General features: G+C 33.9%; 4 protein-coding genes and 1 pseudogene across 7 annotated transcripts; 3 read left to right on the plus strand and 2 right to left on the minus strand.

Moving 5' to 3' along the window:
- Nucleotides 1–1,428: 1,428 nt before the first annotated feature.
- On the minus strand, nt 1,429–4,221 carry LOC142522496 (G-type lectin S-receptor-like serine/threonine-protein kinase SD2-5; annotated as a pseudogene).
- Nucleotides 4,222–6,109: 1,888 nt separating this feature from the next.
- On the plus strand, nt 6,110–8,124 carry LOC142523270 (uncharacterized). Of its 3 annotated transcripts, none has more exons than XM_075627007.1 (6): nt 6,110–6,283; nt 6,741–6,854; nt 6,934–7,150; nt 7,278–7,392; nt 7,537–7,698; nt 7,819–8,124. In XM_075627007.1, exons 1-6 carry the CDS (start codon nt 6,182–6,184, stop codon nt 7,934–7,936), a joined length of 828 nt encoding a protein of 275 aa, XP_075483122.1. In that variant the 5' UTR covers nt 6,110–6,181; the 3' UTR covers nt 7,937–8,124. The 3 variants fall into 3 exon arrangements, with proteins under 3 accessions (XP_075483122.1, XP_075483121.1, XP_075483123.1); XM_075627006.1 differs by having other exon boundaries at nt 6,111–6,283; nt 6,934–7,161; nt 7,286–7,392; XM_075627008.1 differs by having other exon boundaries at nt 6,116–6,283; nt 6,934–7,161; nt 7,286–7,392; nt 7,867–8,124.
- A 2,210-nt stretch (nt 8,125–10,334) lies between these two features.
- Nucleotides 10,335–13,524, plus strand: LOC142522753 (protein trichome birefringence-like 43). Its single transcript, XM_075626282.1, has 5 exons — nt 10,335–10,662; nt 11,996–12,167; nt 12,249–12,424; nt 12,535–12,693; nt 13,146–13,524. Exons 1-5 carry the CDS (start codon nt 10,397–10,399, stop codon nt 13,420–13,422), a joined length of 1,050 nt encoding a protein of 349 aa, XP_075482397.1. The 5' UTR covers nt 10,335–10,396; the 3' UTR covers nt 13,423–13,524.
- A 1,047-nt stretch (nt 13,525–14,571) lies between these two features.
- LOC142522690 (elongin-A-like) lies at nt 14,572–21,392 on the plus strand. 2 transcript variants are annotated; one of them, XM_075626225.1, is made up of 8 exons: nt 14,572–14,770; nt 19,289–19,502; nt 19,606–19,743; nt 19,814–19,892; nt 20,456–20,524; nt 20,642–20,708; nt 21,057–21,113; nt 21,200–21,392. In XM_075626225.1, exons 2-8 carry the CDS (start codon nt 19,341–19,343, stop codon nt 21,288–21,290), a joined length of 663 nt encoding a protein of 220 aa, XP_075482340.1. In that variant the 5' UTR covers nt 14,572–14,770; nt 19,289–19,340; the 3' UTR covers nt 21,291–21,392. The 2 variants fall into 2 exon arrangements, with proteins under 2 accessions (XP_075482340.1, XP_075482339.1); XM_075626224.1 differs by having other exon boundaries at nt 21,188–21,371.
- A 1,312-nt stretch (nt 21,393–22,704) lies between these two features.
- LOC142522542 (citrate synthase, glyoxysomal-like) lies at nt 22,705–27,767 on the minus strand. The gene is made up of 13 exons (XM_075625989.1): nt 27,399–27,767; nt 27,056–27,236; nt 26,341–26,426; nt 26,028–26,132; nt 25,552–25,614; nt 25,277–25,386; nt 24,963–25,082; nt 24,811–24,886; nt 24,575–24,648; nt 24,347–24,467; nt 23,469–23,566; nt 23,253–23,376; nt 22,705–23,017 (listed from the first exon to the last, which is right to left on the minus strand). The coding sequence occupies exons 1-13, from the start codon at nt 27,645–27,647 to the stop codon at nt 22,886–22,888; spliced, it is 1,539 nt and encodes a 512-aa protein (XP_075482104.1). The 5' UTR covers nt 27,648–27,767; the 3' UTR covers nt 22,705–22,885.
- Between the last annotated feature and the right edge of the window lie 17 nt (nt 27,768–27,784).

The raw sequence follows: 27,784 nt of genomic DNA on the forward strand, positions 1-27,784 counted from the left end.
ATGGAATTATATTGCAACAGCAATGCGCGAAGCTTAGGGCATTTTGGCTCACAATTGAAACTTTTCAGATCATATCGCATCAAGGACACTATCTCAAGACCTGGAGGTCATTCATTCTCCATTGGGGGAATTTGTAAACCAAGCCCAGATCTAACTATGCAACTTGAGTTTTCTCTAGTAGGTTTAATAACCATATCCCTTATCAAATCATGCATCTTCACATGCTCTCCACAGCTTTCAAATTGGAACACACTCTCCATCATTCAAGCACGTTTCAGATCATTCCGAATCATCTCTGCCAATTGCATCCAGAGCAATTTGACTCCCAAAGTGACCCAAAAGACCATCAAATAACCAGTACTTTCATTGTTTAACTCTGCTCTCGTATCAGTTTCTTGAGCTGTAACTTGTAAGCAATTTCAGTTTCTCCTCCAACTTTTTCACAACTACGTCAGTTTTTCTCTGATAACTGCATTGCTCAGAAATGGTGTCATTTAAGCAGCCATATGCGCAACATGACCAGAAATTACTGAAACGAAATTAACAGGAGCTTATATGAGCCCCCAACCAAACTGAAACAGGAAAGGAAAGTTAAGAATTGCTTGCACATATTCAACTGAAACAAGAACTTGCACCAGTGGATCTAGTTTTCATGTCCTTATAGTGATTTGGGAGTTCCCCAGGCTTGGGAAATACAGGTTACATTTGCACATCCGCGTTCCGCAACAGAATTTTAAAGAGAAAAAAGGGAAACAATTGTGTGTAGTTCATAATCAACAATCCCAAACACTGAACTGTATTTTTCATAAGATGCATGAATTCAACCCGTCCCACACGAAATAAAAGTAAAAAATGAACTTACATGAAGCCGTCATCAAACCATATAAATTGTACAAAGGTGTGTAAATGCTGTTAGAATAACAAACAACTTCAAGAAAGGTCCAAACTTTCTAGCTGGCTAATTAATTATAATGAAATCCCAAGCCAGGAACTTCAGGATTTTCTTATACTTATAACGAAAATTAAACTTGTTGCAAAATTATAACTTAAATAATATGATATTTCTTGCATGTGCTTTCCTTCTCTATTTATATAAAGAAGAGTTTTTTTAAAAAAAATGAAAAATATATCCTTTTTAATTATTGAAAACAAATGGTACCAGTTTGCCCTGACAATCATTAATGTTATTGGCTGAAAATTGGAAATACATATAATAGTCCTCCATTTCTAACCGGGTTTTCCTCGTCCATTTTGTTTCAGAGATTATTCTTAGAGATTTATGATTCATTCAACCATTGTTTAATACCAAATTTGCAATCATAGCTTCATTTTTTTAAATAATGAAGTAAAAATATGAATGTCAAATCATTTTAATTTGGGAATCATCTAACCAACAATATTTTTGAAAACTATAAATATTACCCGATATAATCTATTAAATTGATTTTCAAAATTTTTAAAACATACATACATATTACAAATTTTCAAATACACTAAACCGCAGCCGTGGGTGAATGTGATCAAATAATCGTGGCCCCGAAAGAACAGAAGGAAGTAATAGAGTCGTATCTTGATCAGAAGCAACAACCTGGATTTTGTTAACAGAGATCTGTGGGTTAAAGAAGTTGTAATCCAAATCTTTCTGCACATTTTGAACACCTTCCAACACATTGATCACCACTGACATGGCCGGCCTCTTGGCATGATCACTTTGCAAACACCATGCCGCAAGTTGCATCACTTTCAAAACTTATGCTCCATTTGATTCCATGCCCTCGCAGCTTCTGTCGATTATATCCAGCAATCGTTCTTCCTCGGCTTTTTTCGTGAAAAGGGATAGTAAATGAGCTTCCTCCTCTGACTTAAAGAAATCGAAATTCTTCCTGCCGCACAAAGTTTCTAAGATTACCACTCCAAAGCTGTACACATATACTTTCTCAGTAATGATTGAACTGAGCCATTCCGGGGCGAGATAACCGGGTGTGCCTCTCATGGTGGTCACAACTTGGCTTTGGTTCCTGTCGATGAGCTTGGAAAGGCCGAAATCCGAAAGTTTCGCGTTGAAGTTCTCATCCAGAAGAATGTTTTGGGGCTTGATGTCTAGGTGAATGATCTTTTGCCTGCAATCTTCGTGGAGGTAAGCTAATCCTTTGGCTATGTCGAGTATGATTCTTCTCCTAAGATTCCAGTCAAGAGATGTGGGAGTGTAGATCCATCTGTCCAAGGATCCGTTGCACATGTATTCGTAGACTAAAAGCCTGTGGGATTTATCCGCGCAAAACCCAATTAGTCTTACCAAGTTAACATGGTGGATGCTGCCCATGCTTTCTACTTCAGCTAGAAATGACTTCTTGATTTGGCCAAGTCCATCCAGACATTTCACGGCGATCCTTTCGCCATCCTTCAATGTCCCTTCGAAAACCGACCCAAATCCTCCTTCACCGAGCTTCTTAGAGAAGTTGTCAGTTGCACTCACCAACTCCTCGTAAGAAAATCTGGTGGGCATACCTGGTACATGATCTAAATAATCCTCCTCAACTTCATCTTTTTTCTTCCTCCATCTTACATAAAAGGTCAATCCAGCAACGGCTAAAACAAATCCTCCCAAGGTGGATCCTAAGATTGGCCCTAAAAGGCTTTTCTTTCCGTCTACATTAACCGGCGATTCTGTTTCTGAGGCAGGGGATCCCGCAGTCTGAGCAACTTGGATTTTGACAGATACCGAAGAATTGTAGTGGGTCTTGTCCTTTTCGTTATTCATCAATGAGAAGATTTGGGATGGCAAATAGCAATTCCCGTTGGAAGAATCTGAGCCATATTGAAATATAGCAGCTTTGCAGGAACAATTTTTCAAGCATGCCTGTTTACAATTATCCATATTAGTATTCTCCATGTCTGTGATAAAGGTGAAATATGTTACATCCTCGAGGTCCAAGAAACTCTGAGTTCTTGAAGCATCACAAGTCAGGGGAGTTACTTCAGAACAACCAAGATCGGGCTGCCTGTCATATACCTGCCTAAAAGATCCCGAATTCGAGCTTGTTCTGGGGCAACTACATTGGCTATTCGAGCAAATTCCATATTTCCCACAAACCATTGGATAATTGCACTCACCGAGATAACCTGTAAAAATATCAGACACCTCATTCCATCCTGTTCCCCACTCATAAACTCTAAGATGCCCATCAGGCCCCAATTTCATATACTGTGCTGATTTAGCCACAGGAACCGTCACTGAAATATCGGGATTGCTTGGTTCAACGGAGTTTATATATAACTGCAGACTCCCATTTTGAAATTTAACATAACTGGCTTCTTTGTTTTGCTTAGTGCCAACATCCAAGTTTTCATAGTACACCTGTGGAGGATCCGACTCTATCGAAGCTATCAAGCCCTGTGGAGTCATCGATAAATTGAACAGACCCCCTTCTGTCCAATTAGTTGAAGAAACACTAGCGGTGAGACTTTTACCTGATATCAAGATCCGCCCCGGAACCAAAGCATCCGTCGGATGATCAAAAGATTGCCAAATTACCACATTTTTGGAATCAAAGAGAACAAGATTTCCAATTTCTGTCATGTTCATGCCGGCAACTGACAAACCGGTGGTGTTTGTAGACCACACCAATAACCCATCGGCATCTCTGAGCTCCAAATCACCTTCTGCGGTGAGCTCCAAAGTCGAATTAATTGGAACGGGATTGTCCCGATTAGCAGACCACACGACCTGCGGGAATCCGATTGCAGGAGAAGTGATGCCTCCACCACTGTTGGTTTGGACAATAAAGATGGCAAACAGGTATGTGTCACAATTCCCATTACAATAGAACCCACAAGCATATCTCGGACCAAAAGTTCCTCTGAGAAGTACGGCTCGAACCGTCGAAGAATCTGTAAAGTTCACCGAATGATTGGCAGTGACACTGTTGATCCATCTTGTGGAGAGGTTTGCAGTTGGGTAATCATACGGCTGAGAGATTACACAGGCAGGATAGCAGCAAGTCAGTATGGTTAAAAACACAATCCAATGTGGAGACATGATCGTATCTTTGGAGGTTTTTGAACCAAAAATCAGGGAAGAAAAATAAACATATGCATCGATCAAAGAGGAAAACCAGGAAATTTGAATGAGTAATCCATGCTCGGTTTCTGGTTTTTTTTTATTGGAATGGGAACCATCGCAGATGGCCGACCGGTGAGAACACAACTCAAAAGTGTTGAATAATTTAAAACGAAATCTGACTATTTCTCAATTTATAATAATATATTTACTTGAATTCATAGGAGTCACAACTTTTCATGACTTTGGGTTCCGTCTTTGCACTTTGTTTACATGTAAAAAAGTAGAGATTGTTTTCTTTGGAAATGTCTGTAAATAAGTCACTTTTACTGTCACTCTGCCCAACTAATCATTAGATTTTCATGTCATACATCACTTCATTCAATTCTTTCAAATTCAGTGTAATTTTCAAGTTTGGATTTGTTCATTAGAATATGAATTTTCTTCTATTTTATTTTTTTACGAATTCTCAAGTCTAGAGTGTTTCCAACTAGAAAAAATATTGATATGTGAAAACTTCATTTTTATGTTTTTTTTCATTTAAACAAGATTTATCCGATTGCTGTAAACTGCTCGAACTGAACTTCATGTGATCAAACTTATGGTTGATGTCATTCTCGAGTGAGTTGAGCGCAGCCATACTATCCGCTAACTAGCTAATCAATTTCTATATGAAAATGAATCCGAGATAGTTACCTTTCAGAAAATTCTAACGATAGGGAGAATTTCTTCTTCTGAAGGTGGGGAAAAAGATAAAACGAAATAGCGCCCCTTCTTTCAAACAAAGAGAGGAGGACGAGTTATTCACATTTCATTTGATGGTCAGAGGCGAATTGAAAGCTAAGCAGTGGGAATTCTAAAGATTCCCCGGGGGAAAAATAGAGATGTCTCCTACGTTACCCATAATATGTGGAAGTATCGACGTAATTTCATATATTCATTCATTATCAGTATCACTTATAGTCATTACAGTTAGAAAAAATAAAAAGTTTTTTTCTACGAGTAATCGTTTTTTAAATTTCAATGGTTCCTTTTTCTTTGGTACACCTAAAATCGGGTCAAGTTATACTTGTTTAAGTCGATTCTGTAGTAATACGACCCGCTAAGGCTTATTTGGCCATGATTCCCTTCTATTACTATACTAAGGGACTGTCTAATGACTGGATCTTGGATTAGATTGTAGGGCATTAGCTCCCGAGGTATTATAAAATAAAAAGTTATCGCTTCGGATCAATACTTTAGGAAAAAAAAGACATCATAGTTGTTTAAGTATTTGATCTGATCAATGATGAGGAGTTTGATTTCTCTTACCAACATTTTATCGGCTATCATGCTGCATATGAATTGTTTGCTTTCAATTTACCTAGTTAAGTGATTTATAAACTATTGTATTCGGGTGAGATTTATCTTATTTGTACCAAATGATTGTGATGGCTTGTTCCCAAGTTATAATTTTTTATATATAAAAAGATAAAGATTATTTTTTATGCGTGTTTTAGAACCTTACTTACTCTATGAGGAGTGGAATTGTATTTTGTCATATAATTTTGGTTGACTATCTTCGATTATATTTGTGTATCGAAAAAGTTCCTGGAAATCTCCAGGCAGACGAGAGGGTATTTGCTTAGTCAACATCAACCAAATCAACAAGGTTATTCACCCAGTCAAATATGACGATTGGTTGATTCAATCCTAGCAACAATTTGAAGAAATATCGATTAAAAATATCAGTCACGAGCTATTTTAAATTAATATATTCCTCATTATTTAATAATTATCTTACGAATATTTTATGGTTTGGAATAATTGTATATTTTAGGAGGAAGATATTTGCAAAAGTCGAATGCAGTTTTGATATAAGTTTTTGTACAAATTTTTTTATATATATAAAATCTTACAAAAAATTTTTTAAGAAAAAAATATGTATTTGAAAAATTATTGTATAATTTTTTTTTATATATTTAACGGTTTTTAATAATTGTGAAAACGAAACGTACAGAGCGCTCGAAAGTTCTCCAAAAATATCTGCAAATTGCATGAAATCAAAGCATCCCTTGAAATATCCACTCTCTACTATATCTTCTCACTTCGCTGTGTGGAAAATTAGAGAACAGAAACAAAATGGAGAATAATCATATGGTGAGACGAAGAGCGAATGTTATTGCGACGCATTTGGTATCTCACGAAGATATATCTGCGAGTGCCACCCATGTTTTTCCCATGGTATGATATCTTCTTCCATTTCTTGTTTATAGCGTAGATTGAATCGAGTGATTTATAATTATATATGGTCTTCTGTTGATTCTCGATTGCATTTGGTTAATTGTTTTGAAGCTTTTTATTTGTTGTATGGTTTTACTTTTATAAGAGATTAATGATAACAGTGTGCATGTGAGAATTGAAGAATCCGTTATTATTAATATATCAAGGTACATGGATTAGTTGTAAACCTGATTTTGATTATTGCATGGCCTGAAATAAGACTGTCCTTGCATAATGGAAAAAACGAAAAAAGAATGCTCTCGAGACATGTTCGAGATTCAATTGTGACGAACGTCCATTAATTCTCAAGAAACAAAAGTTGTTAGAATAAGTTTGGTTTGATCCGATGCTTCTGTTATTCTTGATTAAGTTTTTATTGCGCTAATATTTTGTTCTCGTTCTTGACTTGTTCCCTCAGAGCTGCAGCAACAGTCTGAATTCTGCCACGCGGAGATGTGACAACAGAACGTATTTTGCTCGGCAAGGGTCTAGTTCTCAAGGTTGTTTCATGAGGCAAGCTTCATGTGGGCAGGTGTGAAATATGTCTGCGATATGTCTAGAGTTGTATTTGTTTGACGGAAGTGGTAAACTATGTTATCGGCCTTGGACAGGACTATGCACAACATAGCTTGCCTTTAAAATCCACTAGTTGTGGGAACAAGGGATCTAAACCACCCATGTTTTCTAGACCTGCTGCTCAGGTCGAATTCCATATTCCCACAGACCCTCCTCTGGAAGCTCCATTGTTTGCTCGGCCGAACCCAAAATCTAAATGTGGGAAACCCCAGTTTCATACAAGTGAAAGTATTACACACGATGCATCAAAGAGTAAGTACTTGGTTGGACTTCGATTTTTGTTTTCTTTAAAATGTGTGTTGTATGGTTCTGTGTATTTAACCTGTTTAATTTCGTGGAAAAGGCCTACATTATTTGGTTTATTCGGATCATCGTGCAGGCTTTAAGTGGTCGCCAAGAATGAATGTTGAAGAATCCGGATACAACCATTTTGTTACACTAGAAATTCCAGGCGTCAGTTCTGACAGCATAAAGGTAGAGGTCAATGAGAAAAGGTAAGAAATGAACATCTAACGAACTTAAGCTTTCAACTAGTTGGGTTTCGACTCAAGTTTTTGTTTGAGATATCGCTTCTCGCGTAATACATGTGAACTGCTGCTTTTAGTTTTAACGAGACGTGATGATCTGTTCTCTTACAGCTTGATAGTAAGCGGCAATCGATCAATCTTGTCTTGCGGGGCTGGAAGTTGTAATTCGAATAAATCTGCTTTCCATAAACAAGAGATTGCACAGGGACCATATCAAGTGATTTGGCCTCTCCCAACTGATGCAAACAAGGAGAATGTCTCAGCCGAGATACAGTAAGTTTAAGGCATTCGTACTTGATGACAAGGCAACGCAATTTGTGGGTGTTTTTTCGGGTTTTTGTTAATTGCTAGCTGTGAAATTATAAGTTACCGTAACTGTGTTTTAAATTTCAGTGGCATGTTCCATAGGGTGCTGATTCTTGTGAGTATTTTCTGGCGCAGAGATGGACTACTGAGGATTACAATTCCCAAACTTTCAGGTCTACGGTGGCTGCGGAAGGCACGCATATAGGTTATAGGCTATGCATGTAGCAAGAATCGCTGAGAACTCAAATATTGCGCGACACTTGATCTTGCATACCTTTTCTATTACTGGTCAATGGCTAGTTTATACGTCATGTGTGACCTTTCAGATCGATCATATTGTAATCACGAGTAATGGTGATTAATGAGTGATAATAAAGCTTAAAAGTTGCATTATATCATTTATTTGATAGAATAATATTTTTAAGAAGAGGTTAATGGTTATTCATAGGTGTCTTTAAGAGGAGATAATGATCATGAATAATGTTATTTAAGGTGACATAAATGACCATGAACTGAGTGACTATTCACCTCATACTCAGAGGCTTATAAATAGAGAGACACAACATGTAAGAAAATTGCAGCAAAATTTCGAGAAAGATTACTGTCAATTATCGAGCTAAAGTTTTATCCTATTCGAGTATCACATGTTTTTCATTTAGGCGATCGATTAGAGAAAAATCCAGCAATTTCTTCAAGTTTTTGGAGCACATTTCGTTAAGTGAGCTTTATATTTTAACTTGAGATATATGTTTTAAAATCAACTAGCATATATGTATTATATGTTTTTAAAGTCTGATTTTTGAAATTTGTATTTCCAAAGCATTGAAATTTTGTGAAATAATGGTATAAATATATATTACGAGCATTTCTGATTCTTGATTCCTGATTCGCGGTTCACCCTTTAGAGGAGAGACATATAAGGGATTGATATCAGTTAGTCATGAAATTCATAATTTGTTCAGTGCATAATTCGGATACATTTTTATTCCTGAAAAAAATATTTCTGTATATATATTTTATTACTGTTTTTGTAAAAAAAATTGATTTTAAAGGTTGGAAAGAGTTCACCTTCTTACTAAGTGAAGATCATATCATTCACTCACTAACTTCATTTCAAATAAAAACGAAGATCAATTAAAAGATGAATAATATATCCAAATTTGATATGGTAAGGAATTATGTGATTGTGACACAATGTCGGTATCATACTTCACGGTATCAGGACATGAGAGTTGATATGACTTCTATATCTCAAGTTTGATATGAGATATCGGGTTCGAAATGGTTAATAAAATAAATAGAAAAAGGTTATGCTATGTCCCATGACGAGATATGAGATGAACAAGCACTGACTATTGTTATTTATTCATGAATTGATGTAATAACAACTTTTAATGTAACACGGCACTTTCGATAATTGAAGCACCTAAAACATCTATTCGGGTTTTTTACATACTAAATTTTAAAAAATATAGTGAATTACACTAACCATGAATATTGTCTATCATGGTCATGGGGTCTATGCCTCAGCATATCGCTGTTGCGTTACACATTTGGGCACTAATTTTTTTTTTATTTTTTTAAAAAAAATTATAATTTCCACAGAGAACCAGCGAATTAGTGTTGGGGATAGTAAATATTTGGCAATCGGTTCATTTATATTTCAAAATATTATTATTTTTCTAAAAAACATAGTTATTATTTTCTTGTGAAACGGTCTCACGGGTTATATTTTGTGAGACAGATCTCTTATTTGGGTCATCTATAAAAAAAGTATTACTTTTTATGCTAAGAGTATATCAATTTTTATTATAAATATCGGTAATGTTAACCCATCTCACAGATAAAGATTCGTGAGGCTGTCTCACAAGAGACCTACTCTATTTTCTTTCAGTTCATCATGCACGTATCATAATTTATCATTCCAGTAGATCGATACTTGTATCTATATTATACTCTTGTAATAATGCATATAAATCCTTTAGAGTAACTACGTTGATAACTTTAATGGATGTACAAGTACAAATCACTTTTAAAATATATTTTTTTTAAAAAAAATACTTTTAAAATAAACATCATATTATATACACACAAACGTACACCAAGTGAAAACATTAACTCTGGAAAACAAAAATATGAAATACTGTATATTATGGACCTAAAATTTACGTAATTAAAAATATGGGATATGCAGATATATGAAACCCATGTTGAAATATTAAATTGAATACTATATATCACAAATTTACAGAAAAACTCACTAAATATATCATTTATACTTAAATCAAATACATAATTAGCCGATAATGTGTAATCTTACTTTGGCCACTTATTTACCCACTAATACTCTCCATGTTTCTATGTATATATCTATATGTATTTTTAAAAACACACACTTAATTAGCCAAAAATTACCCATTAATCCCAATTTTTTAGCACATCTTCACCTTGAAATCTCTGAATTTATACTTGAATTATTAATTCCACATATTAAAAAAAACCCGTCAAAGATTTTACATAAAACACACGTATGATTTACATAATATAATGATGACAATTATTAAATATTAAATGTATCTTGTGAGACTTAAAAGTCTTCCACGGTACTGCAATACTATAAATATGGCCTCTTTGACACCTTAGAATCAATACAACAGTCCTTACAATGGGATTAATCACCGATACTTCTCTTGCTGCGTTGCTTGTGCTAAATATTATTTTCCTCATTAACAACGTTGCGAATTCCAAATTTTCGGAGAAGGGGTGTGATCTCTACCACGGAAACTGGGTTTACGACGATTCCTATCCTCTCTACGATCCCTCCGAATGCCCTTTCGTCGAACATCAGTTCGAGTGCAAGAAAAACGGTCGACCCGATCAAGATTACTTGAAATACAAATGGAAACCAAATGACGGATGCGTGTTACCAAGGTAATTAATTATATTAATCATCAAATGTTTTATTCCTGGATGCATTTTTTCAATATTAAGCCAAAATTTTATCATAATAAAAAAATATTCGAGATTTTAAAATTTTTTTCTATTGAATACATCGACTTCGAAATTGTGTTTGTTTGTTAGCATATTGTTGTGAGGTTGTTTTCAATTTTCATGGCTTGTCACTTGTAGTAGCGGTTGCTGCTTTAATTTGCATGACTTTATTTTCATATCTGTCTTGTATTATTTTTAATTTCTTTTTTCCAGAAGTTTAATTTGATTCTTTATACTGAGTTGCAAAAATTCATATTAATTAATATGAACAAATGGAGAAATTAGTTGAATCTTTTTATTATTGACAAAAAAACGGAAGGGTTAGAATTTTATTATAAGCTCTCAACCAATGTATGTTTAAATATGGTTTGGTTCGGGGATGACGAAATTAATCGCCTTCTTTGAATAACTAACAAAAATATTAATAAATCAGTTTCGATTTTTTGGTTTGGTTGATTTTAACATTAATTCAAATCGTGATAGACTAAAACTCGAGAAAATCGGGTTATAATTTCTTACATTGTGGTTTGAAATCAGGATTTTGTAGTCACAAGAGAAGAAAATGGAACGACTAAGATTTGATTAGATTTTATTTTCACATCTCAGTGTTATAAATTATAATCAACATCAATTGCCTCAAAATTTTTTTTAGCAGAAATATATGTAGTCAAGATCATTCATTACGAGTGGGGCACTCGTAATTATGGAGGGGGCCAAAAATTAATTTCTTGGTTGTGTGTCTCATAATTATGGCAAAAACTTATGTGAGACGGTCTCACGGGTCGTATTTTATGAGACTGATCTCTTATTTGGGTCATTTATGAAAAAATATTACTTTTTATGCTATGAATATTACTTTTTATTGTGAATATCGGTAGGGTTGACCGGTCTCACAGATAAAGATTTGTGAGACCTTCTCACAAGAAACATACTCCATAATTATTACGGATTGAATTAAACATAAATAATAGACATATAATTAGCATGAAAAAAGCACAAACCATTAGAGGAAGATTAATCCCTTATATAAGAAAATTCTTTTCGAATTTTCTGAAAAATATTTTAATTTCAACTCAGAATTATATATTTACATAATATATATATATATATATAAATTAATTACAAATTTTGTTTTGTGCAAGTTGGTGATGTATTTGAGCTAGGTTAAGATAACACAATGTTTTACAGAATTTTTTTATATATATTTTATTTTACTTTGGCGCATCAAGAAAATAAATTTAAGGTGCGGAGTGGATTTGTCGTTGAAATGCAGGTTCGACGGCGTGGATTTTTTGAGAAAATTGAATGGGAAGAGTCTGATATTCGTGGGAGATTCACTTAGTCTGAACCAGTGGCAATCTCTTACATGTATGCTTCACGTAGCAGTACCCCATGCCACGTACATATCAGAAAGAAGCGGTGGCCTCTCAAATTTCACTTTCCCTGTGAGATCATTTTATTCATGACGAACATTGGTAGTACTGTTTTGCCATATATGTTAATTTGTGTTGAATCATGTTAATCAGGAGTACGAAGTTTCGTTGTTGTTCTTCCGAAACCCATTCCTCGTCGACATCACGAAAGATGAGAGTGGGAGGGTATTGAGGCTGGATTCCATCAGCACCACTAAGATCTGGGGTGACATGGATATAATGATCTTCGACTCCTGGCATTGGTGGCTTCACACTGGCAGAAAACAACCGTGAGTGTTCATGTGTATATATATGTGTGTATATATATATGTATATAGACACACACATTAATATGATTAGCAACTTGAAATGTTATTTTGTTTTTCATAATCTGCTGCAGGTGGGATTTGATTGTGTATGGGAATTCTAGCGTTCCAGACATGGATCGTATGACAGCATATACAATAGCACTGAATACTTGGGCTACGTGGATAGATTCCAATGTGGATCCAACAAAGACCAGAGTGTTTTTCCAGGGTGTTTCTCCTGATCATGCCAGGTACGTGTGTGTGTGTGTATAGTGTGTGTGTGTGTGTATATATATATATATTTCTGTTGAACAATAAAACCCGCATATCTCAATGATAATATAATAGAACCTACTTTGAACCTAACCGATGGCTTTCCCATGGAATTCCAACGTGGGGTTTTGGTTGAATTCTCTACAATCTTTCCTTCAAACAAATGACCACTATTATTCACATGGTCGAGGCCTTCCTTCAAGCCCGTTCGTCCATCTTTCCACTTGGAGAATCATATACTCCAATCAAGGTCACTTCTTACGTGAAATATCTGGAGATATTTTTCCATCTTATTAACATGTGATATTTCTCATTGTATTTTTAATATATAATTTTGGTTGAATTCTCAACAATTTCAAATTACGAGATATCACGAATGATTCAAACTGGAGCACTTTTAATCACAATCAATTCCCTTCTATATTTTCAGCGGACAGGGATCAACTGCCAAGAACTGCGTGGGACAAACGCAGCCACTGAAAACCGGAGTCTGTCCCCATCCAGCAGAAATAGTGCTGGAGAAAGTCCTGTGTGCGATGGAGAAACCAGTGTATCTGCTGAATATTACGACACTTTCACAGCTGAGGATCGACGGCCATCCTTCTGTTTACGGGCATGGAGGTCACAGCTCACCCGACTGCAGCCATTGGTGCATTGCTGGGGTTCCGGATATCTGGAATGAATTCTTATATGCTGCACTTGATTAATGAAAACCTTACTTCACACCAAACTTTACCACATACAATTGAAAACATAGGATAAACTCATATTTATGTATTTCTTTCTAAAAATTAACTGCATGTACTTGATGCGATGATATTACATTGTAATACATTTTTTTTAATACAAAATTTATTGTTTGTTATAATTTTTTATTTTATAATGTTTCAATTTTTTGTTCAATACTATATAAATATAAATATATTTATATATAGTTTTTCTTCATTGTTATATAATCTGTCTCAAACTGAAAAACATTTGTACCTGGGTAATTCTTTAAATGAAGTATCTAAGATTGGGGATTATTCGAATATTACTCAAGAAATTAATGTAGTAAAAAAACCTATAGTATATTGATTTATTTTAATTCAATGTAATTGTACCGATAGCAGATTACAAATTTTGATATTGTTGATTAAATATATTAATTATTTGAAATTATTCTTACAGATTGTCATTATAATGATTAATTTGACAGATATCTTTAAAAAAAGATATATTTTAATGAAGCAAGTAAATCCCTAAGATTAATATTTACAAATAATTAGATTTTGACGAAATGAATCGATATTCCTGATACAAAATTTCATAAAATAGATTTAGATAAAACTCTTGTTTTGTGGAGTGTAATATCACCTCAAACTCTACAACTATTTTTTTGTTAGACAGATCTCTTATTTGATCATCCATGAAAAGGTATTACTTTTTATGCTAAGAGTATTACTTTTTATTGTGAATATCGATAGGGTTGACCTGTCTCACAGATAAAGACTCGTGAGACCGTCTCACAAGAGACCTACTCTTATTTTATTTTAATATAATTAAAAATTATGTTCTTTTATATAAATTTTAAGCACTTTTTTTATATTATCTACAATATATAATTGCTATTGCTATTATTATTATTATTATTATTATTATTATTATTATTATTATTATATCATTATCCAAACAAATTAATTTTGGAATCATGATCGTATTTTTATTAATACCAAATCTATCTTTATTTTATTTAAAATTCATTATCCAAGAAAAAATGTATTATCTAACAAAAAATAAATTTAAATCTTATTCAAATCCAATTAATTTTTGAAGTTACGAGGAAACTTGTTGTTGATATAATCATCTCATGTTGTAACCCATTCCATCCTTCAAGATTCTCACCAAATCATTCGTCCTCCTTGTTCATTCGCCAGATAATTGTTTCACTTTTTTCTGCTCTCGAATATTATTGATTTATCTACAGTCTATTACAACTTACAGATTTATTCCATATTTACTCACGTATTCTACGATCCTCTCGTGAAGTGAATTGTGTCCTGCGTTGAAGACCAGGTATGTGTAATCCTTTATTTTTTGGTAGTTTGTGCGGTTTCTTTTCTTTTTTTTCTTTTTGGGTTTCGTTAATTATTTGATATTTGATGCAATTGGATATAATCCGATTCGGTTATTGAGCATCCATATGGCTTGAAGGAATCAGACTTCAAAATTTATGATTCAGCTGCTACGATCCCTTGTTTTTAATCATGGTTAAGTACTGGGATTATTCTAAAGTGTGGTAGTAGGAATTATTTGCATGTTATGTATCTGTGTGGTGAATGAATGAAATACATTGCTCTGTTTCATTAAATGGGATGACAAATAGCTTATGATTTGGACTTCATGAGTTATGACTAATACTTGCTAAGTGTCATGTGAGTATCTGAACTTTGTTTCATTTTCTTCTCCTTCCGGAAGAAATAGTTTTTGCTGTTAGAAATTTTTTCTAAAAATCATGTTTCTGCACGTATATAAACATGATAATCAAATATGCGGAAGCTAAATCGAGCGTTACCTCCAGCCATTGAATCATCTTTAAGTATTCTGATTTTCCTCCCGGTTGATGTCTTCTAAACACTCCAATCTCTCTATAGATGGTGTATTATTCTGTATGAGATTGTATGTTTAGGGACCTCAAACGCTTGTTTATATAGGCGTCTCATACCATCAATGAGTTAATGCGGGAGCCGAGAATCAAAAGAAAAATTGTTTACGCATCTCAATTTTTCTAAAGTTGAGGTTGCGTACTCAAAATTTGTCAAAAGATGTGTGCAATAGCCGTCGCCATTGTTGACACACGTTTTTAATTTTCCTCTTGAATTTTCATAATAATATGTGTCATAATTTCTTACATTCTCCCACTTGACACATATACATCTAATTCACCATAGGAGAAAACAAAATACATGAATCATGACGACCGGTTCTCTAAAAGCGAGTATGATCTTCCATGTATCACAATGCATTATGTCTCTCAATCTGTATAACTTAATGAATAAACCTTATGTTTATTCGAGGTCCAACTTTATTGATATTTTTATCAAGATAACTGAATATGAGAAATATCATAACTGAATGCGTTTCATTATCAAAACCAAATGTATATAACATAAATTTATTATGGAATCAAATACAGTCAGTAATTACCATATGATCCTTTAACATCTTAAATTTGCATGCCTTTAGGTTAAAAGATCATCAATTCAGTGCTAACGTGTTCAATGACCACTTTATTAACGTGTTCTCCAACGGTTTAAAATACATTATGTCGATATATTTAATTCGACCACCGCTTTAGTCACAAAGTTCATAACTGAATTGCAGTAATATAATCTTAATGGTTTAGACATAGAATCCATAATTCTAAGCCCATAATGAAACTCCTTAAATACACCACACAATAGTGCTTCAATGACGAATTTTGACTCAATAGTGGAAGTAGCAAATCACTTTCCAAATTGTCAATTCGTCTCACATAAGCATGTAAAACTTTAATACCATAAAGGTATCCAAAACATTTTGCAGCTTTTTTTTTTTTTAAGTGGTCAAATACTTATATTACTCTGATAATAATTAAGATCCCACTAACCTTCTGGAATTCATAATGGCCCACAATATTCTCAACAAAACTTAATGAAGAGATAACATTGTAAAACCTGAAATACCATTAATGTGAGACATGTTTCAATCCATATCGTTTTCTTTATCTTGAAATATTAAATATTCATCATCACTAGAGAAGAATTATTTATGTTGTTCGATGTCGTCTAATGAGACTTTATTTGTTTTGAAGACTCATCTAAAAATGAATGGCAATTGAACCAACTTTTTATGGAATTATATGATTCAACACACTTTTTATTTGGAGGATGTTGTGAATATCAATCAATACATATAACCTGTGTGGATGAATGAGCCTCATAATGATCAATATTCTGAATTTGATCACTCCCACTAATCAAGTCATTTTTCAAGAAATTAATATCAGAGTAATAGCAATATGCTGCAAAATTAATGAATTCATGTTAATGTTATTAAATGAAGCAATAAACTATATATCATGTTTTACCCATGTAAATCATGATCTACATATGAATCACTGACATAAAAATTGTCTGTAGGACTGAATTTTTAATTCAACTAGATTCATACAACTTAATGATATAACTATTGAATTATATTCAATTCTTAATCCATGTGGATAAATTAAGAAAATAATTCAATAGTGTATCCTAATTAATTATATTTAACATAACGAAATTTCTCGTGGGATAAATTTCAATGTTCAAATATAATTAATTACAATTTATATCCTTATAACCAAATGTGATCCTCATAATTTATGTATACTTTTAATTCAATCAAAGATGTTGTGGCTACTCTTCAATTAATTAAAATCATACGAATAACTAGGATATTAAATTCTTTATGCATAAAATATTTATTCTTCATAATTATTCATCTCAAAGTATTATCAAAATGATGAATAATTTTATGTAATTTATGTCTGTTATAACTAAATGTGATTAAAAATTAATGTATAATTTTAATTTAATTAAAGATGCTATAGGTATCTTTAATAAATTAAAATTATACGAATCACTAAGACATTAAATCACAAATTTTTTTAAATATTTATGCTCTTAATAAATGTCTTTCATGTGATCCTTAACCGACTTAATGTATAATTTCTCATAATTAAGGGTGTTGTGGCCAAACCTTAATTATTTAAAATTAGAAGGTTCACTAGACATAAATTTTGATTTTATAAATGTCCTTTATGTGATCCTTAACCGACTTAATGCATAATTTCTCATAATTAAGGGTGATGTGGCTAAACCTTAATTATTTAAAATTATACGGATCACTAGACAAAAATTTTGGCTTTACTTAAATCTTTATATAATAATATTTTGTAACACAATCAACACTTTCCTAGAGTGTTCACAGGAAAGATATGTAGTGCTAAGGCCCTTTAAATACCTAACTCCTAGTCAGAGCAACATTCTTCAGGGATACCAGTGGCTAGTCAAGACAGTTTAAACCTGATCTATGAGGAACTCCCCAGATCATGTTTTCTTACGTTACCTTATAATTATTATTCAACTTAATTATCCACATTTATGTGAATCTTAATAAGCCAAAATTTTTCATTAAATAACTTTATATTCACATTTTTACTTAATATGAACAAATACGTTCCCCACCAGTTTTTCTCTTCAATCAGAGTAGTGATAAAGTAAGGATCACATTTACGTGAAAATGTGGGCTCCTCATCAGTTTTTCTCTTTTATCAGAGTAGTGATAAAGTGAGGATAATTTGTTCATTTGTGAACATCTGAAATATTTTATTTTAAATATTATATTCACATCTTACTTGATATGTTCATTTTAAATTATATACAACTCAATATAATTTAATATGAACATAATGTGAATATTGATTTACCAAAATATTTTTCAATATAGTTTGCATTTAAAAAATAAATGCAAGTATAATATTAAATTTGCATGTACACATCAAACACTTATCCATAATATTTGACATTTTATCTAACATGCAAAAATAATTTCTAAACATGTATTAGAAATTACGTTGAACTTGAAATTATTTTAATGTGTACAAATTATTTAACCAAATGCTATATGTATACTAAATTATACATATAACTTAATAACACATTAATAATAATAATAATAATATTATTATTAATAATAAAACGTTACCGACAGTTTTTAAATTGTCAAATGCCGTGGGTCCCGCAACATTAATTGTAGGCTCCATATATTAAATATATGTACGTTATTGCACTGATTGAATTAGAATAATTGCATGCAACATGCAATTATCTTCAGAAACTTTATTTAATTTTCAAGATTCAATGAAGAACTTCAAACTGCAATCAAGAAGATATTTCTCTGAAGAAATTTTCATGTAAAATTCCATTTTTACGTAAACTTTCAGAAATCAATTTCTTAAAGTTTATGATATCCGATCTGCAAGCTTCTTAAACAAATTTCAGAAAGAAAGTTTCAAAATTTCATGATATCGGATTTTCAGAAAACAAAATTTCAAGACAGATGTATCACGGCTCTGATACCAAATGTTAGAAATTTTTTTCTAAAAATCATGTTTCTGCACGTATATAAACATGATAATCAAATATGCGGAAGCTAAATCGAGCGTTACCTCCAGCCATTGAATCATCTTTAAATATTCTGATTTTCCTCCCGGTTGATGTCTTCTAAACACTCCAATCTCTCTATAGATGGTGTATTTTTCTGTATGAGATCGTATGTTTAGGGACCTCAAACGCTTGTTTATATAGGCGTCTCATACCATCAATGAGTTAATGCGGGAGCCGAGAATCAAAAGAAAAATTGTTTACGCATATCAATTTTTCTAAAGTTGAGGTTGTGTACTCAAAATTTGTCAAAAGATGTGTGCAATAGCCGTCGCCATTGTTGACACACGTTTTAATTTTCCTCTTGAATTTTCATAATAATATGTGTCATAATTTCTTACATTTGCAGGAGGTGCAAGGGGACGATACCGCATTTAACATTCTCGGGAAGAACTTCAACGATGATGCATAAAGTACCTTCTTTAGTTGATTTATGCATTCAGGTGGCAGTAGATAATGTTAGATATCTGGGAGATGTTGGAGACACAGACTTTCATCTCTTAGAGCGCATTCTACCCCACTGTACACTTGACCAATTGATGCATATTGAGAACAGTACAAAAGTAATATTTATTTGCCATCCATTTTTCTGTTCTTAGATAGTAAGATGCACTGCTACATTTTTCACTGTCAAATCATGACCTGAACTTTGTGGTGTTATTTCAGGGGAGAGATCTAAGCCCTGCAACTGATGAGCTGTGGAAAAAGTTTTACATGCGCCTATTTGGTATCGAAAGTGCCAATATCGTGGTTGAAAAGATGAGACAGAAACGAGTAGTCTTTAAATGGAAGAAATTGTACGAGGTAACACTTTCTGCCTACTTGTTTATGAGCAATTGCAGAGTTTTCCTTCTTGATGTATTGTTTTATATAGGCAAAGTTAAAAGATATAGAAGAGGCAACACAAAAGTCTCTTGACCGAATAAAGAAAAGATATCAAGAAGAGGATGCTAGTAAGCTGTTTTTTCATGTTCATTGGCATTCTAAAGTTTGGTGATATATGCTCACAAATATAGGACGCATCCAGAAAATGAAGTCACTTCACCTTGACTCATCTTTGCATAGTCTTGTACCATGGTGAGGTCAATTGTATGAAGCCTTTTAATTCGTATCAATAATGGGTTCTTGATACCTTTGTATTTGTCATTTATGACAACCATCTTTATGTTTCCCTTTCTATTTTCTTCGTGTTGAAACCTTGACCATTTTGTGCATATGATAATTACCTTGAATTTCTTTTCCCCACCGTCAAGTTTCATTATTATAATCATGTTATAAAATCTCTATGCCTGCTACTTTTACTTGATTACATACTGATCAATTTTTGCCATCCAAATTCCACTAAGAAGTAGCTGATGTAACAGCTTCCTTCAACTTAATGTGTAGTGTCCTGTGCACCAAGATTGACACTGAAACCAAGTATTAAACTATTAACGAGAGTGTCATTATTTTTTTGGGTAGGTGCTTCTTGAGCACTAACCTAAACACTTACTCATATTGACTACTTATCTTGTAGGGAAGCAAAGTCGACAAGTGCAGCTGTGCACAAAGGTTCCACCTTCTTGCAGAAAAAGAAGCTTTGAAGGTGCATATTTCTTCCCCTTGGCGAATTTGATGAATTAAAGCTTCTTCATATGGTTTTGAACTGTTTCAAACATAATAGAGAGCATAAGTTAAGTGATGCGTTATAAATCATATATAGGTGGAAGCAGAATTTGTAATGCTAAGAGTGGCTTGATGAAGAAGGCAAAGCTAGAATTCCTCAACAGGTAACTTGCTGATGAAGTAAATTATTTGCATTTGGGTATCATATGATTTTATACTCGCTCACAAAATCAGGTGAATATTTTGCAACGACACGGGTGCCATTTCGATTTACATTTTATGGTATCCTCTGAGTAGCGTTCCACATATTGGCTTAACCTCTACTCGCAACATATTAATTTCAAGAATATCTACATTCGAGTTGCATATTTTATTTCCGTGGGGATTTGAAGTGTGACATTTTGACAAAAATCATTGCTGCAGTGTATACCCCTTTATGGTAATTTCTTCGTCGAAGTAATTTATCTTTGGCCCCATCCTGACATCTATTTTGGTGCTTGTTCTTACGGCAGCCATGAGGTTAAGAACTTAGCAGCAATGAAGCGTAAGGCGGTGCACAGGAACTACAGGTAATACTCTCAATAATCACACACACTTGGATCATTAATCTCTACTTTTCTGATGATGTTATTTTATGCCTAAGCAATTCTTTCAGTGTTCCGTCCGCGAAGAAACCAAGTTTGGGTTCTGGGTTAACTGCTGCTGCTTTATCCAAATTGGCAAAGCCAATGCAGAAAAGATTTTAAGCGACGGTTGCGACTTAATTGGGAGTCTCATTTGAATCATGATAGTTACCCAAATGCATACCATATTTGTAACTTGCATTTGAATCATGATAGTTACCCAAATGCATACCATATTTGTAACTTGCCACTAAATGGTAAGGCAAAAACTTGTGTGAGACGGTCTCACGGGTCGTGTTTTGTGAAAAAATATTAATTTTTATGTTAAGAGCATTATTTTTTATTGTGAATATCGTTAGAGTTGACTCGTCTCACAGATAAATATTTGTGAAACCGTCTGACAAAAGACATACTCAGATGATAATTGCCAACCAAATATGTTAATTTATACAATATATTTTTAATAACCATATACATTGATACCTAGTATAAATTTGGAATTCATTTAGATATCAAGTATTATATATTAAGGGTGTGTTTGGTTGAGTGAATTAAATAAGGATAGATTAATAGTCAAATATTTATCGTTAAAATTTTAAGTTGTTTTAATAATCATTTTGACCCGGTTTAAGATCCAATTTTATGGATAACTATTTGATTAATAAAATTGAATCTTAAATCCGGTCAAAATGATTATTAAAACATCTTAATAGTCAAATATTTACACTTGTTTTTTGTTAAATGTATTTTATAGTATAACCGGAGAACGATACCCTTTTATTTTTCTTTTTTTGGGTAAATTTATTAATAGTCTCAATTCCTAAAATAAATTATCTAAACCTTTATTTATTAAAAAAATTATTATTTACTTGCAATATTCATAAATGCAGAATAATCACAAAAAAAATCAAATATTATTCATGAACGAATTGTTATTGTTATTCCATGTTAATTTACTTTTTATTTCGAAATAATGAATCTACGTTTCATTCTTATTTTTGTTGTGTACTTTTATCCCATATCTTATTTTTTATTGTGACTGGAAAAATTAATTTTTTTTAATTGATCACAGTATAAAGTTACTAACAAAATTGTTATTTTAAATAAAATATTGATTGTAAAATGCATATTGAACATGTTTTCGTAAAAATATTTTCTAAATATAAAAGTGGACATAAAATAATATTTGTATATTATAAACTTATGAAGTTAATTACAAAATATATACTAAAAATTTTGTAAAAAATATAAAACAAAAAAAAATTACTTTTAATCTCAAATTTTAATATATATCGTATTTTATTCCAATCTTATCAAATTTTTAGACCTCGGCTAAAAGTTAGATTTTCTATTGCATATTATGTTGGCGTGTCACAAAATTATGAAAATTTTTTAAAAAAACGTGGCAATTTGAGTTGTTACCATTCAAGAGTGGTATTTGAATTTCGGGGAATCAAAATTACAATATAATTTAGGGGAAAAAATATTAATTATAATATAAGGAAAGTGATATACGAGGACATTATCTTAAAAAAAAAATGATAAGACAGAGTGCTAACTCGTATTTATCTTATTCTGATTTCTGCATCCAAAACACACAAAAATCAGACCAAATCCCTTCTAATAATTAAATTATTTCCAGCTGATGGTTCCAAACGCACCAAATTCTTTTGTTACTTGTTAAAAAGAGGATAATCTAATGTAGATGTGTAAAGAACCTAGGCTTCGGATCCAGACAATCGCCGCTTTGTCGCATTCGAGACGGACACTTGACCAAGTTTATCAGTTTCTGCAGACGACATCCTTTCTTTCAGTGGCATGTAGTGCCGTAGCCATACTCCAGTGTACACCTTCAAGTATAAAACAAGGATCAATATCCGATGAGAAAAGGTGGATGTCTACTTAGTTTTTCCCTGTTTCCCTTGTGATATTTACAGGCATGAGGTACAACGAAGCATAAAAAGCATTTCTTTCTTTCCATTGGCTTAACTACATAATGACACGGGGACGTGCTGAAGGTAAATTTAAGCTGACTTGTGAAAGCCCAGGGAAGAACTAAAAGAAAAAAGCAACGTAATAGACAACCTGCGCTGGTCTCATTATCTTTGTGTCGGGGTCATCCAGAGATTCTTTCCAGTGGGCTAAATAACCAGCCATTCGAGGAATTGCAAACAAAACAGGAAAGAACTCTGTGGGAAAACCCATTGCCCTGATAAAAGTAAAGGATAATATACATCGATGTATAATTATTTAACGCTACAACACAGGAAGAATTATAAAGACGGTTAATTTTGTGCGTACCTATAGATTAACCCAGAATAGAAGTCAACATTGGGATACAACTTCCGCTTCACAAAATATTCATCAGATAGGGCAGCTTTTTCCAAAGCCATGGCCACCTGCAAAGTACATGAAATTCATAAACAAAAGCGAGGAAAAGCTACCAAAAAATAATATGCATCAACCATGCATAGATGTGTTTCATGATGCGAACATAATTTCTTCCGAATTCATAATCGGATCAATGCATAACATACAACCACAGGCTGAAGACGTGGACCATTATGTAATCCACGTGAATGTCTAAATTGTATATGTCAAGCTCATCTTTGTTGAAGTTAAGGACATGTCCAAATGCAATTCAAGAATCCACAGGGCAATCACATTTATGACATTTGCACGCATGAAAGAACAAGAGGCAAGGGGTCACGAAGTCCCATTCCATTCACCAGCCAAAAGTGCCCACCTAGGACCTGATTGGAACAGCCAACCCCCATCATAATTTTGATTTTATAACCTGACAAAATAGGTCATTGCACCATTTGGTCCTTGGTGTGATAATCAAGAAAGTGGTGAAGTTCCTTACACAGAAGGATAACATTCCAAACACCCTCATGTTATTGCATTTAAAATCGATCGGCTCAAATTTTTTTCCCCAGGAAAAAAAGAGGATAAATATATCCTCCTAAGTTTGATATGAAATGAATCTCAATCTTCTGTTTAGACTTTAGAACAAAAGAAAATATAGTTTTTGGCACTTTTAGTTTTCATTTTAGAACTCAGTATAGAATGTCAAATCGGCTGCAAATAGGTTTATTATAGGCGCAATTTCTAATGCAGCACTTCCCATTCATATAAATAAAACCTCTAAATTTACTTTTGTAACCAACAGAACCCACCTCTATTAGAGGATCCCGGCCAACAATCGAAAATACTTCTTCAGCAAGTTTCTTGATAACCTTCGCTCGGGGATCGTAGTTTTTGTAGACACGGTGCCCGAAACCAGACATTTTACGCTTCCTGGGTTTATTTCCAGAAACATGTCATTTGTAGGACTTGATCCTGCATAGTAAAATTTGTACTTGCACGAAAAAATAACCACCATGGAAGGATACTAGGATACCAACCTATTTTTTACACCTTCAATGAACTCTGGTATGTTGTCAATACTTCCAATCTCACCCAGCATCTTGAGCACAGCCTATAAGTACACAAGAAAAGAGAAACGATCTGAGGGTGGCAAGTACAAATAAGCATGCGACTACTACTGCATATTTATTTACTTGTAGAGACTTCTTTTCCCGCCCAACGAAAGGCCAAAGTTTCTGAAGAGCAGCTACAAGGGCACTAAAATACTTCATACCTCATTAGCTCCACCATGAAGGGGACCATACAAGGCTCCAACTGCTCCAGAAAGGGCTGTATACACATCAACACCACTGACCAAGCAAGATAACGTTAGTTAAAAGTTGAAAGAATGATTTTCTCCATCTCAGGCAAGCAAGAAGATACAACCTTGAAGCTAGGTGCCTAGCAGCAGCAGTGGAGCAATTCATTTCATGTTCTGCATGCAATACAAAAAGAATATCGAGGGCCCGAGCAAGTCGAGGATTTGGTTTATAAGTTCTGTTGCCCCTGTTAGTTGCATAATGAAAACCTCCAGTTATAAAGCATCTTAATCTTAAAAAATAAACACTTGCCAATGTATTTTTGTGTTGAAGTGGATATTGTCTTGGTTTGAAAAAGAAAGTGAAAACACAAAGTAAATCAAATATCATGAATCCAATATATTGAAACAGTTTGGAAAGAAGGTAGAAAATTGGTCGCACAATGAATCAAGCATATATAAGAAGTTCTCTGAGTATGAAAGGTTGCCAGATGGTAGAACCGGTGGCCTACCAGCCATCCTCAAATAAGCGGCAGCAGCTATAGTTGGCGCCTGCATTATTAGAATGTACGTTAGTGCTGTCACCACATGAGGTCATGATAAATATGACAAAGAATGCAGAAACAATAGTCTCTCTCACAAGAATGACAATATCTAGTCATGAACTCGGTAACAGAGTTGTTGTTAGAATTGAAAAGTGAAGAACAAAGACATCACCTTCCCCAGTATGCGTACTATTTGTTTGTCTCTCACTTGTTTAGACTTGTATAAGTCTTGCCCCTAAACAAAATACAAAACAAATCATCCAACTTGCAGATTATTGATATAAGTTGAAAAACCATCAAGGAAATAAGATGTCTAGCAACAGGATGATGATCTACCAGACTCAAAGAGACAAAAAAATGGCCACTTTTCTGAAGGATGCAAGCAGCTTAAGAACTTTAAGAAAAGGAAATGTTATGCAATCTTGATTCTAGCGGCATTTCTAAACGTAACCAAAAGTTAATATCTTCAACGTGTCCATGCCACGGTATGGAAGCGGGGTCCTGGAATTCATGCTAAAAAAAACCCACACTTTGAAGTGAGATTGGTCTCTCAGCTTCAACTTCCAAAACAAGGACAATTGTGCAAAACATATAATTAAAGGAGAAGTAGGGCAGTAAGAAACTAGGATTCTCAAGCTAATGGCTTACTCTTAAAGCTGGATTAGCATCTGGATGAAAGACAGAAAGAGCACTCATTGCACTGACAAGGACACCCATTGGGTGTGCATCATGGGGCATCGACTGTATAATATCCTGCAAAACATGGTGAAAATACATTGAGCAAACATACCATGTCTTTCTAACAGGAATTAGATTGAGCAACAGAGGCAAAAAATATGGGTGGTTAAAAGAAAAGAGTGATTTATAAGTGATTCTCCGCCATAGATGAGCATGATAGAAAGAATTTCAATAAATAATTTGTTCTTATTGAACATTTGTGGAGGGGTAAAGACAAGCGTACCAATATCCCTTGTGGAACAGCTGAATGCTGTGAAACTGTAAATTCCCAATCTGCCAACTGGCTTTCAGATGGTAAATTACCGTACACTGCCATAGAAAGGGAAATAAATTTATTATAAAAAATAACGAGTAAATGTTCAAAAGGTAATTAGTTCAGAAAAATCAGTTGCCAGTCATTGCGGCCAATTACTGGTACTAAGAATTGGAAGGTCAAATTCTGAAATTGATAAGGTCGTGTACAAGAAAAGCAAGCTCAAGGACATGAGACATCTAACTCACCCTTCGAGTCCAGTCCAGGAATGAAAAACTGAAACTTGAAGTTTAATACACATCAGTGGGTGACTCATAAGAATAGTCCAACACATAACGGTGCATGTTAAGATCATGAACTTGGGTCTACCTACACCCGAAAGCTAGCTAGGATTGTCCAGGTTTGTATACAAGTTCCAGAAACTCAATCAAGCGGATGTGGGACAGAACAGTGTGACAAATGCATGCACGGATTGTTAATTAACAGGACATAGAAAATCATGCGATGCCACTTTGAAAGATGATTTTTCATAAAGTGAATGAAAGATGTACAAGATCTAAGTTCAAAGTTCTAAAGAATCGTCCATACACACAAATTAGACAGTTTGCATACGAGGTGGAGCACAAATGTATATCTTAAGTTGATTACCTAAGATTCTAACAACGAAGAGAATGTTAACACTTACTCAAAAGATAAGCCACTTCCAGAAAGGAACTCCCCTCGGCCAGTTCCTCGATAGGATAACCCCTGTATCTAAGAACCCCTTCATCACCATCAATGTAGGAAACGGACGATCGAACCGGAGCCGTATTAAGATATCCAGGATCATAAAGCTTGAGCCCCTTATCATTGTTACCCGTCGTTATCTGTAATTTTCACTTGAATCTTTAAAAGCACTTCATTTTCATGTTACTCAAAAAAATACCCATCACAATTATCCACGAATGAACAATCGTCAAATACCAATTGCAACTTAATTATAATCAAAACACAAAAGATCACCCGGCCGTAGTCCAATTCTGTATTACCTTTTTCAAGTCGGTGGCTTTGAGAGTGCCTTCTTCAGATACCTGAACCTGGTACCTTTTACCGGTACGCTGATCGATAATTTCCAGTGATCCTCTGAGATCCACAGGAGGCTCCACGGCGGCTGAGCAGGTGGAAGATTCCAGGATTCCGGTTGAAACGGTGCCGGATTTATCATTTGGAGCTGAGAGATGAGCTGATAGCACTGCTAAGCGGCCTCGAGCAACCGTAGAATGATTCACGCTTCCCATTTGATTCGATTATTTGCTCTGAACTTGCCTCGGAAATCGCTTTGTGACTTGAGAAATGCAAGCTTCGTATGCAAATCATATATTACACGGTCATCGGGATTTGCAGCGAAATGGCTCGCTTCGGTTTATTTTATGGT

The sequence above is a fragment of the Primulina tabacum genome, chromosome 13, assembly GCF_025594145.1.
Source record: "Primulina tabacum isolate GXHZ01 chromosome 13, ASM2559414v2, whole genome shotgun sequence".
Lineage (NCBI taxonomy): Eukaryota > Viridiplantae > Streptophyta > Magnoliopsida > Lamiales > Gesneriaceae > Primulina > Primulina tabacum.